The 13,710-nt window shown below is 42.1% G+C and overlaps 1 protein-coding gene across 1 annotated transcript in view; it reads left to right on the top strand.

Moving 5' to 3' along the window:
- LOC147734880 (C-type lectin mannose-binding isoform-like) overlaps nucleotides 1-13,434 on the top strand; it is a 98,655-nt gene extending 85,221 nt beyond the window's left edge. Inside the window, exons 6-7 of the mRNA XM_086953089.1 lie at nucleotides 4,401-4,476; nucleotides 13,113-13,434. Of these exons, the coding sequence (XP_086809215.1) occupies nucleotides 4,401-4,476; nucleotides 13,113-13,140 (104 nt within the window). The 3' untranslated portion in view covers nucleotides 13,141-13,434. The remainder of the gene's footprint in view (nucleotides 1-4,400; nucleotides 4,477-13,112) is intronic.
- The last annotated feature ends 276 nt before the right edge of the window (nucleotides 13,435-13,710 follow it).

Raw genomic sequence — 13,710 nt, 5'->3', positions numbered from 1 at the left:
CTTACTAAATCCAGTCAAGTGAAAACGGGGGCACGCAGTAAGGTTAAAGTACATATGGTTAATTCCATAAGTAGGCAGTACAACCTGCAAGTCACGAATGCCTGACTGTTACCCATCTCCGACATATATACACAGCCCGTGTTTCAAAAGATCTCTCCCCCAATTCGCGGATCATAAGTCACCAGCACAAACATTACACCAAAGCAGAAACAAGTGTAACAATCTCTCACTCATGTCTACATTGAACAGCAACACTCCCTACACGACTTCAGAAGAAGCGCAGCGCTCGCATGTGAGCACACACACAAGTAACATTACAAACTCCGCTGTCATATGCAACACACCCCCTTCATTTTTTTTCCTTTACATCAAATCAAAACCTTTGAACCTCGTGGGAAATCTACGCTCTCTCACACTTGTGGTGCGATCACTAAACAGAACCCTACTTTTGCTAGCCGAAGATTCATCTGCGTAAGGGACTTTAGAGAGATCATCTCTCTGAACATCTAAAAATACATTTGTGGTATGATTGTCAGCTGGTAACAGCCTACCCTTTCATAATGACACTCTGCTACGATTCCATACCCCACCACCATCCACACGCACAGCGTTCTAGAATACCTCAATGATCCGCACCAGGTCAGACCAGTTAGCAAGCCCCTTACACCCCCCTTGGTCATGCCTGTGATATAGACTGAATCCCTCTATTTCCATTTTCAAAAGGAAGTTAAAATGATATTGATGAAGAAAGTTTTGCCATAGAGCCATAGCTTCCAATGCTCTCAAAGACTCGCCAGTTCTGAGACTGTTAAGATTGTATGTTGTTTTGCTGATTTACTTTTACTTTTTCGTACCCTTTAGTGATTGCTGAATTGTGAAGCTCTATGATACCCTGTCTGGTCATGTTCGTGGTATATAAAACCTTTTAAATAAATAAATAAAAATAGTACGCTCCTTAAGATGCACCATGTCACCCACTTGCACCTCATGCATTCCTCCAACTCTTCCTTTTTTTGCAAACCTTCTTTTATCTTGTCCTTATAAGCTTACAATTTGGTTTGAATGTCCTTGAAATCTAGTTCAGCAACATTGCCTTGTGTAAGAATGTTGTCCTTTCCCCACCACGTGACAAGCTTGGTGCCAGGTTTTGACATCTCAATAACTCAAATGGGCTCACCAACGTAATGGGATTAGGAGAAGAACTATAGGCTAAAAGCATGGACTGCAATGCATCCAATCCCCCTTCGACAGGCAACTGAACAGCTTCCTTACCACTCAGTTAAATCTCTTAATCCGCCCATTTGCTTCAGGATGGAACACAGCTTTCCTTTTGTGAACAACACCACACATATTCAAATTACTCTCCATTTGTCCACTCAAAAATTGAGGTCCGTTATCTGTTGCTAACTCCTGAGGAATGCCCTCTCGACAAAAAGCACGCTTTAGTGAAAACTCGTGCATATCACAATGTCCAACCTAGGCCATTGCCTTACAAACTAAAACCTCACTATACATAAAATAACTGATCCTCCATTTCCCCCACCTCCACCCCTACGATCCCCACATAAAATCCCCACCCTGCCGATAACATAACATTACATAACATTCCATAACAATCCCATCCCTCAGTATTGCAGTTCCAAACTCCTGCCATCTAATAAAAACCTACAACCCTATCTGTCCTTCTGCAACTGTAACTACCTAACCTCTATTCTAAACGTATCCTACCTGCCTAACCTTTCCCTGGCCCTGCCCACAAAACTTCCAACATTTAACCAACTTTTGAACAACCCCACAGCACCTGTTTCAAGCGACAGCATATACAAATTTCACCAGAACCCTATGCACCTTTCCCCAACAAAATGGGCAGACCCTAAAACATACTTCTCCGAACCACGCCTATAAAAGGGGGGGGGCGAGCCGGAGGGACAAAAAGCGAATCCCTGCTACACTACTAGCCACCAGAGGCCAGATGTAGGTAATTGATTCAGAAAAGGGGGTGGTGATGAACAGAGTGTCTGAATTAAGCAGACCACTCTTACCCAGTCCAAAGATCAGGGTTTGATCCATCACCGTTAGCCAGGTTCTGAGCTGGGATGGTGCAGTGAGATAAATAACAGTGATGGATCAAGCCCGGATCTTTGGACTGGGTAAGAGTGGTCTGCTTAATTCAGACACTCTGTTCATCACCACCCCCTTTTCTGAATCGTTTTTGGCCACTATAGGTGTGGCAGGGTATACTCAGACATGAGTCCCTTTCTCACTGCACCATCAGGATTCAAGCAAGCCGGGCCAAAGACGGCTGAAATGCCAGAAACCGGTCCCCGGTAGCTTGTCTCCTTTCTGGTGAAGAATTGGCTTGGTAGTTTAGTCTGCCCTGTTCCCATGATGCACTGGGCCAGGGACAGACTGATTTGCATATAGCCAGGTTCTGAGCTGGGATGGTGCAGTGAGATAAATAACGGTGATGGATCAAGCCCGGATCTTTGGACTGGGTAAGAGTGGTCTGCTTAATTCAGACACTCTGTTCATCACCACCCCCTTTTCTGAATCGTTTTTGGCCACTATAGGTGTGGCAGGGTATACTCAGACATGAGTCCCTTTCTCACTGCACCATCAGGATTCAAGCAAGCCGGGCCGAAGACGGCTGAAATGCCAGAAACCGGTCCCCGGTAGCTTGTCTCCTTTCTGGTGAAGAATTGGCTTGGTAGTTTAGTCTGCCCTGTTCCCATGATGCACTGGGCCAGGGACAGACTGATTTGCATATAGCCAGGTTCTGAGCTGGGATGGTGCAGTGAGATAAATAACGGTGATGGATCAAGCCCGGATCTTTGGACTGGGTAAGAGTGGTCTGCTTAATTCAGACACTCTGTTCATCACCACCCCCTTTTCTGAATCGTTTTTGGCCACTATAGGTGTGGCAGGGTATACTCAGACATGAGTCCCTTTCTCACTGCACCATCAGGATTCAAGTAAGCCGGGCCGAAGACGGCTGAAATGCCAGAAACCGGTCCCCGGTAGCTTGTCTCCTTTCTGGTGAAGAATTGGCTTGGTAGTTTAGTCTGCCCTGTTCCCATGATGCACTGGGCCAGGGACAGACTGATTTGCATATAGCCAGGTTCTGAGCTGGGATGGTGCAGTGAGATGAATAACGGTGATGGATCAAGCCCGGATCTTTGGACTGGGTAAGAGTGGTCTGCTTAATTCAGACACTCTGTTCATCACCACCCCCTTTTCTGAATAGATGTAGGTAATTGGCATTTACCGATTCGTAAATACCGAATTTTACCGATTTGGTATTTTCAAATCGGTAAATGCTATGTAGGTATTTTTACCGATTAATTTACAGAATCTGTAGAATTCGGTAATTACCGAATCGGTATTTACCGATTCGGTAATTGCCATTGGTTCCTATGGGCCTAAAGCCCCATAGGAATCAATGGCAATTACCGAATCGGTAAATACCGATTCGGTAAAGTTACCGAATTGACAAGGGGGACAGGGTGTCACTTTGACACCCTGTTGCACCCCTGATTCAGGCTTGTGTGCCATGTGACACACATACATGGCGCAGGTGTACATGCACAGATGTGCATGTACACAGGAATTTGTTATTTACCATGCAATAGTATTACATGGTAAATAACGAATTCTTAGGGGCCTGTGGCACTGTTTGCAGTGCCACCTACATATTGATTTACCGATGCGGTAAATTTACCGAATCGGTATTTTACAGAATCAGTAAATTTACAGACTCGGTAAATTTACCGATTCTGTAAAATTTTGGCCCCCTACATCTCAATCACCAAATACCGGTCAGTAACGGCCGAAATCGTCCGTTACCGACCACTATTTGGTGACCTACATCTGGCCCCAGGTCACCAAAACATAAAATGGTGGCTGGGAGATGGAGGGATAACCCCTTATAGCCTTTGGGCTATCAAAATGAGTTGGGGTACGTTTGGGCTATTCCCAACTTAGCCCAATAACCTTACAAAAATGGCTGCTGCCGGCCACCCCTCCCCCTTCCAAACTGCCAGGGAGCAGACCTCACGGGGCTCGGCTGCCCCCAAACTCCCCTTACACATCTCCGACATATATACACAACCCATGTTTTAAAAGATGCCTACCCAAACCCGATAATGGTAAGACATCCGCACAAGCATTATACAAAAGCAGACATGAAAGTAACAACCTCTTGTTCGTGTCTACATTGAACAACAACAATTTCTATACCAGCACAAAACAAAGGTGAAGCCATTAAAAAAAATAGTACATTTGTTTACACAAAAATATATAGCATGTTCAGAATAATTCTGCAAATGAATGCAAGTATCCATGCAGACTTTTTAATGCTTTTGGTTGCAATTTCAATAACATATATTTTTCCTTTCCAAAAGGACATGTGACCTGGAATGATTACCCTCTGACTCCTTATGTATTTCCTTTTGTCTGCAAATATTATCTGGGCAATCGGTAAGGCTTTCCTAATTTCTAAAATGTTCTGGAAAAAAATGCACACTCTTATAATGATTAGGATTTTCATTACATTGAAACATTTTACATTTCAATAGTAATCTCGTTATTTATCGTGTTTTTATGGAATAGTTCAAATTACACAAATCATCTATTGTGATTAATGTTTCCTTTAGGGATTATTATTTGATATCACGTGAGGTTTAAATAGGTTAGAGTATACCCTTTGCCAGAGAGGTTTAGATTCTGTAATCATTAGGAGCACCACTGATAAGCTTGTTACATCAGTTTGTGGTGATGTAAATAGTGCAGATCCATCAGTTGATGGTGGAGGAGGAAGCCATTTCTAAACCACCATCAGTTTCAGTGAGCCTACCACAGATGTTCCTATACTTCATCTTCAAATTATAATGCCTGATTTAGAGTGGTGTGGCTTAGATACTTCATTACAAGCACAATGGATGTCCTATCAGCCGTATTACAGTGCCTTAGGATATAATGCACTTCTATTACTGAAGACAGGATATCTGTCATATTTGTGACAGAGTATTCCATCCACCAAACTCCATCTTGCCATAGGTCTCAGTTTTACCCCTTTTGTTTGTCCTACTTTATTTTTTTGATTAGATATCAACAACAATGAACTTTTTGGAAAAATACACTTTGCAGTGCAACCAAGACATAAAGTGATGCAATAAGGATTAGTGCTTAAAAATAACTTTAAATAAAACACCCATTGGCAATGGCAATATGTCTTACTTAAAAACAAGCACTGACAAGACTTGACAAGGTCAGTATGTTTGGCTTGTAACTGAAAATACAAGCTAGACATATAGGCTTTGGAATATTTTGTTCATGTTGCACACTTAGCCCTACTAATTACTGTTTTCATATTCTGCACCCACCAAAGACATGCGATGTAAATAAACAGAAAGTGCACAAAGATCCTCCTTCAGATGTGGCATTCACATGTCCTCTCTTTTTTGAAAGGCTGCAGTTAGAGTTTTAATAATGCCGACTGTAGTACCTTAGGCTGTAGAAGAGCTCCCAAGAGTCAGATATAGGTCTTTGAATTAGAGAGCACCTATGCAGCACTAAAGGGACTCTCTGATCCAGATACCAGCCCACCAGAAGGTGCTTGTGTTTGAGAGGGGGAGTAACCTGCAGCACTTGATAAGCATTGACGATTAACCGCAGGGCATGCAATGCCTATGCAGCACTAAGGAGACTATCTGCCGCAGATTCCGGCACACCAGAAGGCACTAGTGTGTGGCAGGAAAAGGAGTCAGTACTGCTTCAAAAGCCCAGATTACTTCCTGCAGCGTGGGCCTCGCCCAGACCAATGGCAGGCTCATCTTCTGCCAGTTATCGACTTGAAGAGGCTGGGCTGGGCCAACCCCTTGGCTTGTTTCCGGGCTCCCGGCAAAGGCAGGTAATTTGCAGTTTAGTTCCACTAAACTAACATTTGGGAACATTTTGCTACTCCACAAGTTATTGCTTGATTCAAGGGGATAAGAAAGGCTTCCCCAGCCAAACTGTCACCTTCCCCGGTGCTTACCCACGTCTCTACTATCAATGATTTTCTGGCCTGGGCGGTAGTGGTAGTCTCTAGAAAAGATATAGCTGTATGAGCTCATATTTTCTCTGTCGGGGGATGGTCCCCTACTGTGCAGAAAGAATCTTAAGCTACTGACTAGGAGCGAGTTGTCAGAGTCAGCTGACGAGTCTAACCCTGTGAGGCCCTACTTATCCTCCGAACTCCCCTCAAACACAATCCTGCTAATGCTGGATTTCCAAGCTCCAGGCCAGCGATAAAAGATAGGGGGAGGTCCGCTGACGCTACAGGGAAACCAAGCCAGACAGACAATGACTTAGTGCTTGGATTCCATCCAAACATGGTTTGAATGATGTGGGGGATTTAAGTATCTCACTGAAGATTACATTTTAGGCTATTTTGAAAGGTAAACTGGAACTGGTTATCTCCCAACTGTCCTCTATTGGGCTAAACTTGAGGCGCCTTGTGGACTCAAAAGATTTTTACATCAAAGGGATAGGAGTGGGTGCCACTTCGGAGCAGCGAAAGTCTGAAAATGCTATCCTCCATTCCACTGACGCAGTTTCCAGTAGCATTAGCACTCTTTCTACCTCTGGTCTGGGTGACCGTCCTTCCCCAATCAGAAGGCCTAGTCCCAGTGATCGACTTTAGGTCACCAAGGATGGCAAGAGAAGGGACGCTACACTTTGGCAGTGAACAGCAATTGGGGGTCGGTGCCTGTTGGACTACGTTTTAGTTACATCTCCCTCCTGCTTCATGTCCCTATGTGGTCGTTTTGGCTAATGTTCCTGTGTCACCTTTGAGGACTGGTGAGACAACCGCTGAAATGAGAAATAAGATTGCTCATTGTCTGAATAACAAGCTTAATTTTTGCCAGTACACCCTGATTGACCTGTTAATTATATCTTAATTGTTCGAGGGAATGGGCAAGTGGGGCCACACAAAAATGTTTAAGGGGGACTGTGCTGTAGTGAATTTCTGGAGTCCCCAACATGTGGGTGGGTTGCTTTCCAAGGCTAACAGGGCCCTACCCCAAACAAAATCAACCCATCTTCTGCCACTTTCGTATTTCTATAACACTTTGGCTCTTGTGCCGAGGCCCCACCTGGTTAAATCAAAAGGGGACCAGATTCTTCATGTTTTTAAATTCCATGATGATTGATTTGAGATACTGAGGAACACCTGCTTTACCAAAACAACATTGAGACATAATCCCACAAGCATTATTGGTTTAATAAAGAGTGTAGAGAAGCAGAAACCATTCAGTTCGAAAGTACTAAAAGTGGCCCTCAATCCAAATTCAGGCAGATGGGGTAGATATAAAGGGCCCCTTAAAGATGCCAAGACATCTTCAATATAGGGGGATGTCCTATATGCTATTCGGAATAAGAACCAGGCAACATTTTGGCATGTGCTTAGTCGTGACAGAAAACCACTATGATTAGACCTGAATCTAAAATCTTACCTAAGCACTGGGTTACCCATTTTCAATCCCTCTGTAGTACAGACAATACTAATTATGTCGACCTGGATATGGCAGACCGAGTTATGATGTCTTCCAAGCAGATGACTCTCCCGGGCTACCACAAGAGCTGACTAATGTCACAGTGTCATTCACCCTCGCCAAGATATGGCAAGTTATTCAGGAGCTCAAAGCTGGCAAGGCCCCAGTCCTTGACAAGATTCCTGGGGACTTGCGTGCACTGAGCCTGTGCATTTGTTGACTCATGCGCACTTGAGGCTGTGAAGCAGCAGCCAGTAAAGGGCGGAAATGTAAACAGGCGAATTGTCAAAGCTGTCAATTCGTCTGCTTACATTTCTTGCTGCTGCCCGGTTATTATTGAGCACTCCCTCTCCAGTAATTACAACAGTAGTGAAAGTGTTTGATTGTGAATAGGTAATATTAATATACTCATTTCAGACAGTCAGGGGAAAAAATTACTATTCCCATTGCAGTCAGTACAACAGTAGGCAAACAAGTATCAAATAAAACAATCAAGCAAAATATCTTGAACAAGTAATATTATTTTAAAAACAAAGTACATTAAGAAAAATATAAATATGTTGCTAAAAATACAAATATATTTATTAATACAATTTAAAAAAAACATATTACAATGTTAAATGCATATCATGAATACCTTCAAATATTTTAATTATTAAAATACATAAATAATTTTCATACCAATAAATATTTTCATTTTGAAATTATTTGTTACCCCACAAATATGTATTATATACATTTAGTTACTTCCCACCTTATAACCCTCAAACACTCACAATCTGTACCTAAAACGTAACTTTAAAAAACGTTTTTACACTATTATTATAAATATGTATCAACAGACTAATTATCATTAATTAAATAATAATTATGAATTAATTATAATTCATGTACTTTCAGTAATTGATGTACTTTGAACAATATACCCCCACAACACACACAACACACTCATACCATTTAACAGATAATTATTTTAATTAACATAATTATCAAATCAATATTTATTATTAATTTAAAAAATAATTATTGATTACTTAAAATGTATTTACTTCCACCCCATACCCCTACAAAACCCACAAGCCACAGCTTAAAACATTTTTTTTAAATGACACTATTACATTTATTAATTGTCAATTAAATAATGAAAAGTATTTAACAACTTAGGGGCCGATTTCAATGTCGGACGGACCTACGTCCATCCGTACATCGATCTGGAACTTGAACCGACCAACTTCCAGTTGGAGGTCCCAAACCTGAAATTAGGATGCAACCACGCCTATTCTTTGCAATGGGGGCATGCATTCTGATCGGAATGCATGCTCTCATTGTAAAGAGCTGAGGTGTACTTCATCCCTGCACTCTGTGGCAGGCACCTCATGTTGCTTGCCACCGGGTCTATGGATCAACAGGGGTGCAACATAGGTACTCCCTCGGCCATCTGTAGGCCTTACACCTATGAATTGGCCTCTAATTAATAAAAAATTAAACTTAATTTACTTCCACCTACCCTTTACCCCTCTAAGCCCCACAACCCACACCTACAAAATAAATTTCAAAATTAACATAATTAATTATCAAATAATTTATGAATATAAAATTACAATTAACAACAAATTATTAGTTAATTAAAAGTAAATTACTTATCACCCTTTACCCCTATAATCCCACAACCTGCCCATAAAATTGACATAAAAAACATTAAAAGCACAATTTACATAATTAAATAAAGAATATTAAATAAAAAGTAAGGTCCTCCTCAAGGCCAAGGTCTACATTGTTGGTATCCAGTGGTTCAAAAGAACACTTGAAATCCCCAGCAACTAGTATGTTCCCCCTCCTTTATACTGATTGAGATAGGAATCAAGAAGGGAAACAATGCCAGAGGCTTTCCCTCCAGGAATCCCTCTGGCATAGACATTAAAAGTAAGAGGTCCTCAACATCAGAAATTTGTGATTAATAAAATATTGTTACTAATGGTGTCCAGCTGCTGGACTTTGTACCTATCATTCTGTCTCACCCAAATAGTTAGTCCCCCCATCGGACTCCCCCTTTGACCAGCAGTAGCAGCTTTAAAAAAAATGTAAGTAGCATTGTCTAAACTCAGGTTCCACTGACCATGTTTCTTGAAATACCAGAACTTCATTGGTTTCGATAAAGGATAGCCAGACTAGTGATAGTAATTTATTCTTTAGCCCGGCAATATTCGAGGAAACCACAGCAAATTTTTAAAACCTAGTGCTGGATTTAATGCATGGGTGTAACCAATTGTCACAGGACACTACACAGGGATCAGTTACACCCGCCAGTAGGCTCACTTCATTTTGGGTGTGTCTCAGTAGAGCTATCATCTTCCCCAAATCTGTCTTCCCGAGTATTTAGACCCTCTGAGACATTGTTTATTGCTGAAGGAGGACCCCCTTGGCTCTAAATATTCAATTTAAACACATGGTCTTCCGTGTCCCTGGTGGCCGGATCCACAGGAGTAGGGGAGTCAAATTTGGGACCCAGTCAATCGTTTTCCTCCAGGGAAATAAGTGCCTCATATCTGTTGGAGGTCGGGACTGCACAATTATAGGGGCCTAGCGAATGCGCAGGTATCCTCTGTGTTACCCCTCTGAAGTTTGTGCTCAATTGGTAGAAGTGACCCAGCGGAAGGACATTAATAGCCTCTTTACATACCTTAAAAGAGGCTGCCTGTTCTAAGATACACCGGACCATGCTCAGAACCGAAGCTCAAGGCCTTTTTCAGATTGACCAACCCAAGCGACCCTTCTAACCATCTTGAACTCTAAGAAAAGATGGTTCCCAAGCCCAGTCCTGGAATTCAAGAAGTGAGGGGCCTTATTCTTAAGTGAGGACCAATATTCCTCTTCTCGGGCTTGAAGTCTCGGGATGTTGGCCGGTACTATAGTATAGGGTGGAAGATGGAGAAAAACATTTGTCAACATATATCCACCCTGATCCTGTAGTCTCCCAACCAGGCCCTTTGGCCATTCCTTTCATGTCAATGGACCGTTATGCGGTCGTATAAGTAATGCAGGGGTTTCGGGGGGCTCGCTATGGAAGGGAGGGGTCAAGCCGCGACGTGTTGTAGTGTCTGCCTGACTGGCACCTATAACTTCGGGCTGGCTGCTCCCAGAGTGAGGGGGTGGAACTTTAGTTATATGCTGCTCTATTTTGGTTAATCTCTGGTCTATTGCAGCTAATCTGGACAGAAGGGGATAAATCAGGGCTAACAACTTAGCTTCCATCTTTTTAAGAAAGATTGAGCCTCAATGGAGTTTAATTGTTGGAGCCCCGGGGGGGAGGGGGTAGGATCTACACTAGCTGCACCCGCCTTGATGTTGTCAGCCTCGGCGGCTGGAGCTGGGATCCCTTCCCTCCTTAATTCCATGCTCTTGTTCTTAGCCTGCTTTGAGACATGAAGGCTGGTTTTGGAGACACTGCACACTATTCCTTTTCTTTACTTGAGCATTTCCCCGTGAAGCAAGTGTTGATTTTTGCTGCCTAGTAAGCAAATTGGTAGGTGCAGCTGAAGGTGAAGAGGATAAGCTATCCACAAGGGGTAAATTAGGAGAGCCTAGCTGTGGGCTACCTACTGTCACTGATGATGGTTGGGGACAAGGGATTGGGGTAGTAGTTGGCTCTAGTACAGGGAATTGCCCTGTTGATAAACATAAAGGGTCCAATGAAAGACTCAGTTCGGTTAGCTGTATCTCGTGTATTAACACGGATTCAGCCCGAGTAAGAAAGGCATCGAAGGTCCCTACCACTCCCGCCCCCCCTCCCTTTACGCGTGACCTTACTAATGCCCAGGAGGAATAGATTCTAAACAATTAGGAATGGAAGTGATCAATTTAGTAATCAAACACAATCCCTTGAACAGACATAAGCACCCCCTTCTACCCAAGTCCAGTAACACAAGCTTACGTAAAGTTCATATGGCGATGTTGGAGGGGTGGCCCAGCCCAGCCTCTTCTGGCCTCTGACAGGCGCTGACAGTGGGACGCTGGGAATTGTAGTCCCTGGCACCCATGTCTGCACTAGCTTGGTTGCGGGAGGTGCGTGGCAGCAAGGGCAAAGTTGCAGTCCCCAGGGACTGGTCCGGCGAGGCAAGGTGAGCTCAGGCAGCAGCTACAAAAGAGACCTCCATGTTTCTCCCCATTACGCCTCACCTGTATAATTTCATTTCTTAAGGTTCCACCTCCAAAGCCACCTATGAAATTTCTTGCAGAATTAAAGAAATATTAAAATAAAAAAGCTAAACTAACTTTGAGAGTAGCCTCAATATATTTAACAGTCCGTATGGACTTATTATTAGTTTGGCCCCTAATCATCTGCCTATGGTGAGTATTTCAACATTGCAAGTAAATGAACCACCCTGCGCTAAGGTTAATTACGATGCATGTAACACATGTCTGCATATTTCATCTTTTCTCTCTAATTCTGTTCTCGTTTGGATTAGAGGTTTGTTCCATTTTATAATATGCTTTGGGGATGGTTCAAATAGCAAGATTTAAACGTAGAAGAAAATTAATTCAGAAGATGCCTCTATCACTTGAGTGGAGTATCACAACTTCTTTGCAGCTTTTTTGTATATCTGACAAAGCAGGGAGGGGCGAGACCCCATTCTGACTATAGATAACAGTTGAAGAGATGACTAATTTGCTCACTTTTCATAGATAAGCATGGTAGAGTTCTACACAATCATGAAGCCAATTTCTCAAAGTATAATAACTCTCACTAGTTAATAATCACAGTTTAAATATGCAAATAGATGAGGATTCTCTATTCACTAAAGCCAGTTTGCCAGAAATGTTATTCAGTTCAAAAACATACAGGGAGCATCTCATAAACGTTATCTCCTTATTTCATCCCTATCAGCCGGATGTATCACGTTAGCACGCATACTATTACCACGCATACCTTTACAACGCGGTATTTACAATGAATACCGTTACAACGCATAGCGCTTTGAGGTGCTGGATAGTGGTAAGTATAATTTTATATTCCAACTCCAGTCCTCGTGGACACTAGGGAAGGTGTTGGATATAAAATTAAACTTATTCCCTATCCTAGAGCGCCCCCCAGCGCAATGCGTTGTAATGGTATGCGTGGTAATGCCTGCGTTGTAATGGTAGTGCATGGTAAAAAATGCGTGCTAAACGTTGTATACCCTATCAGCCATATTGTACAATGCAGGGTTTTGGCTTTTTATTGGAAGCAACAGACTGAAGGTTGAGCAATACATTTCCTTTTGGTTGCTGTTCCCTAGCTTCTAAATTGTTGCTTCTGCAGATGTTTACATAAGGATCTCACAGGGTTCAGATAATTTACTGAACGTAGTCCATTGTTCATATTGACCTTTGGGACACGATGCATTTAAAACATTTTGCAAAAAGGTAAGAATATATAATAATCTTAATAATATTAGTTATTTAAATGAGGTACATTTTAAACTGAGTCATGTTAGTTGAGGGTAACCGGTCTTATTTTTACCACACCTTGAAAAATATGGTCCCATGTTTGTCTTTCTACATTATTCAACCATCTTTCTCTGTTCTTTTTTGTTATAGCCTATGCGGAAATGGAGGGTACTACTGATATGTCCATGGGCCACATCAAAAAAAGAAGTAACAGTCACTCAAGATTCTCTTCGAAATACATCTGTTATTGTAATATGCAAGCAACTGTAAATTAAATGTTTGCTGTGTTCAGAAATTTACCTTTTCGATTCACCTTTAGCACAAAGAAAACCTTGTTAAGCAAATGTTGTTTCTCTAGTCTATTAATCTGTCTTTAACCATGAATAAATCAAAGGCTTCTACATGATGTGTGCATCTTTAGTCAGAGTAATCATAGTCAATATATATATTCTCTCTGGAATTTTAATAGATTAAAAAAATATTAAAAATAATGCTTGCTGCCTTCTTTATCTACCATTAGACACCTCACTTCCACTAGTTATAATATCTCTACCACATTTCCTGCTTGTTCCACCTACCCTAATAATCAACTCTACTTACTCATTCCCTGGTACCCTCCACTACATTACTCATGCAGTCTGTGTCATTGACTCTTTACTGGTCTGGCTAAAGCCGTATTGCTCACTGTAGCAGGCTACACCCGTGCATTAAAGGTCTACTCCAGCATTAAAGACCCTAATCGAGGGCT

This window comes from Lissotriton vulgaris, chromosome 1_2, assembly GCF_964263255.1.
Source record: "Lissotriton vulgaris chromosome 1_2, aLisVul1.2, whole genome shotgun sequence".
NCBI classification, from domain to species: Eukaryota; Metazoa; Chordata; class Amphibia; order Caudata; family Salamandridae; genus Lissotriton; species Lissotriton vulgaris.
The sequence above is the reverse complement of the archived record's forward strand: the minus strand, read 5'-3'. Positions and strand labels throughout refer to the sequence as shown.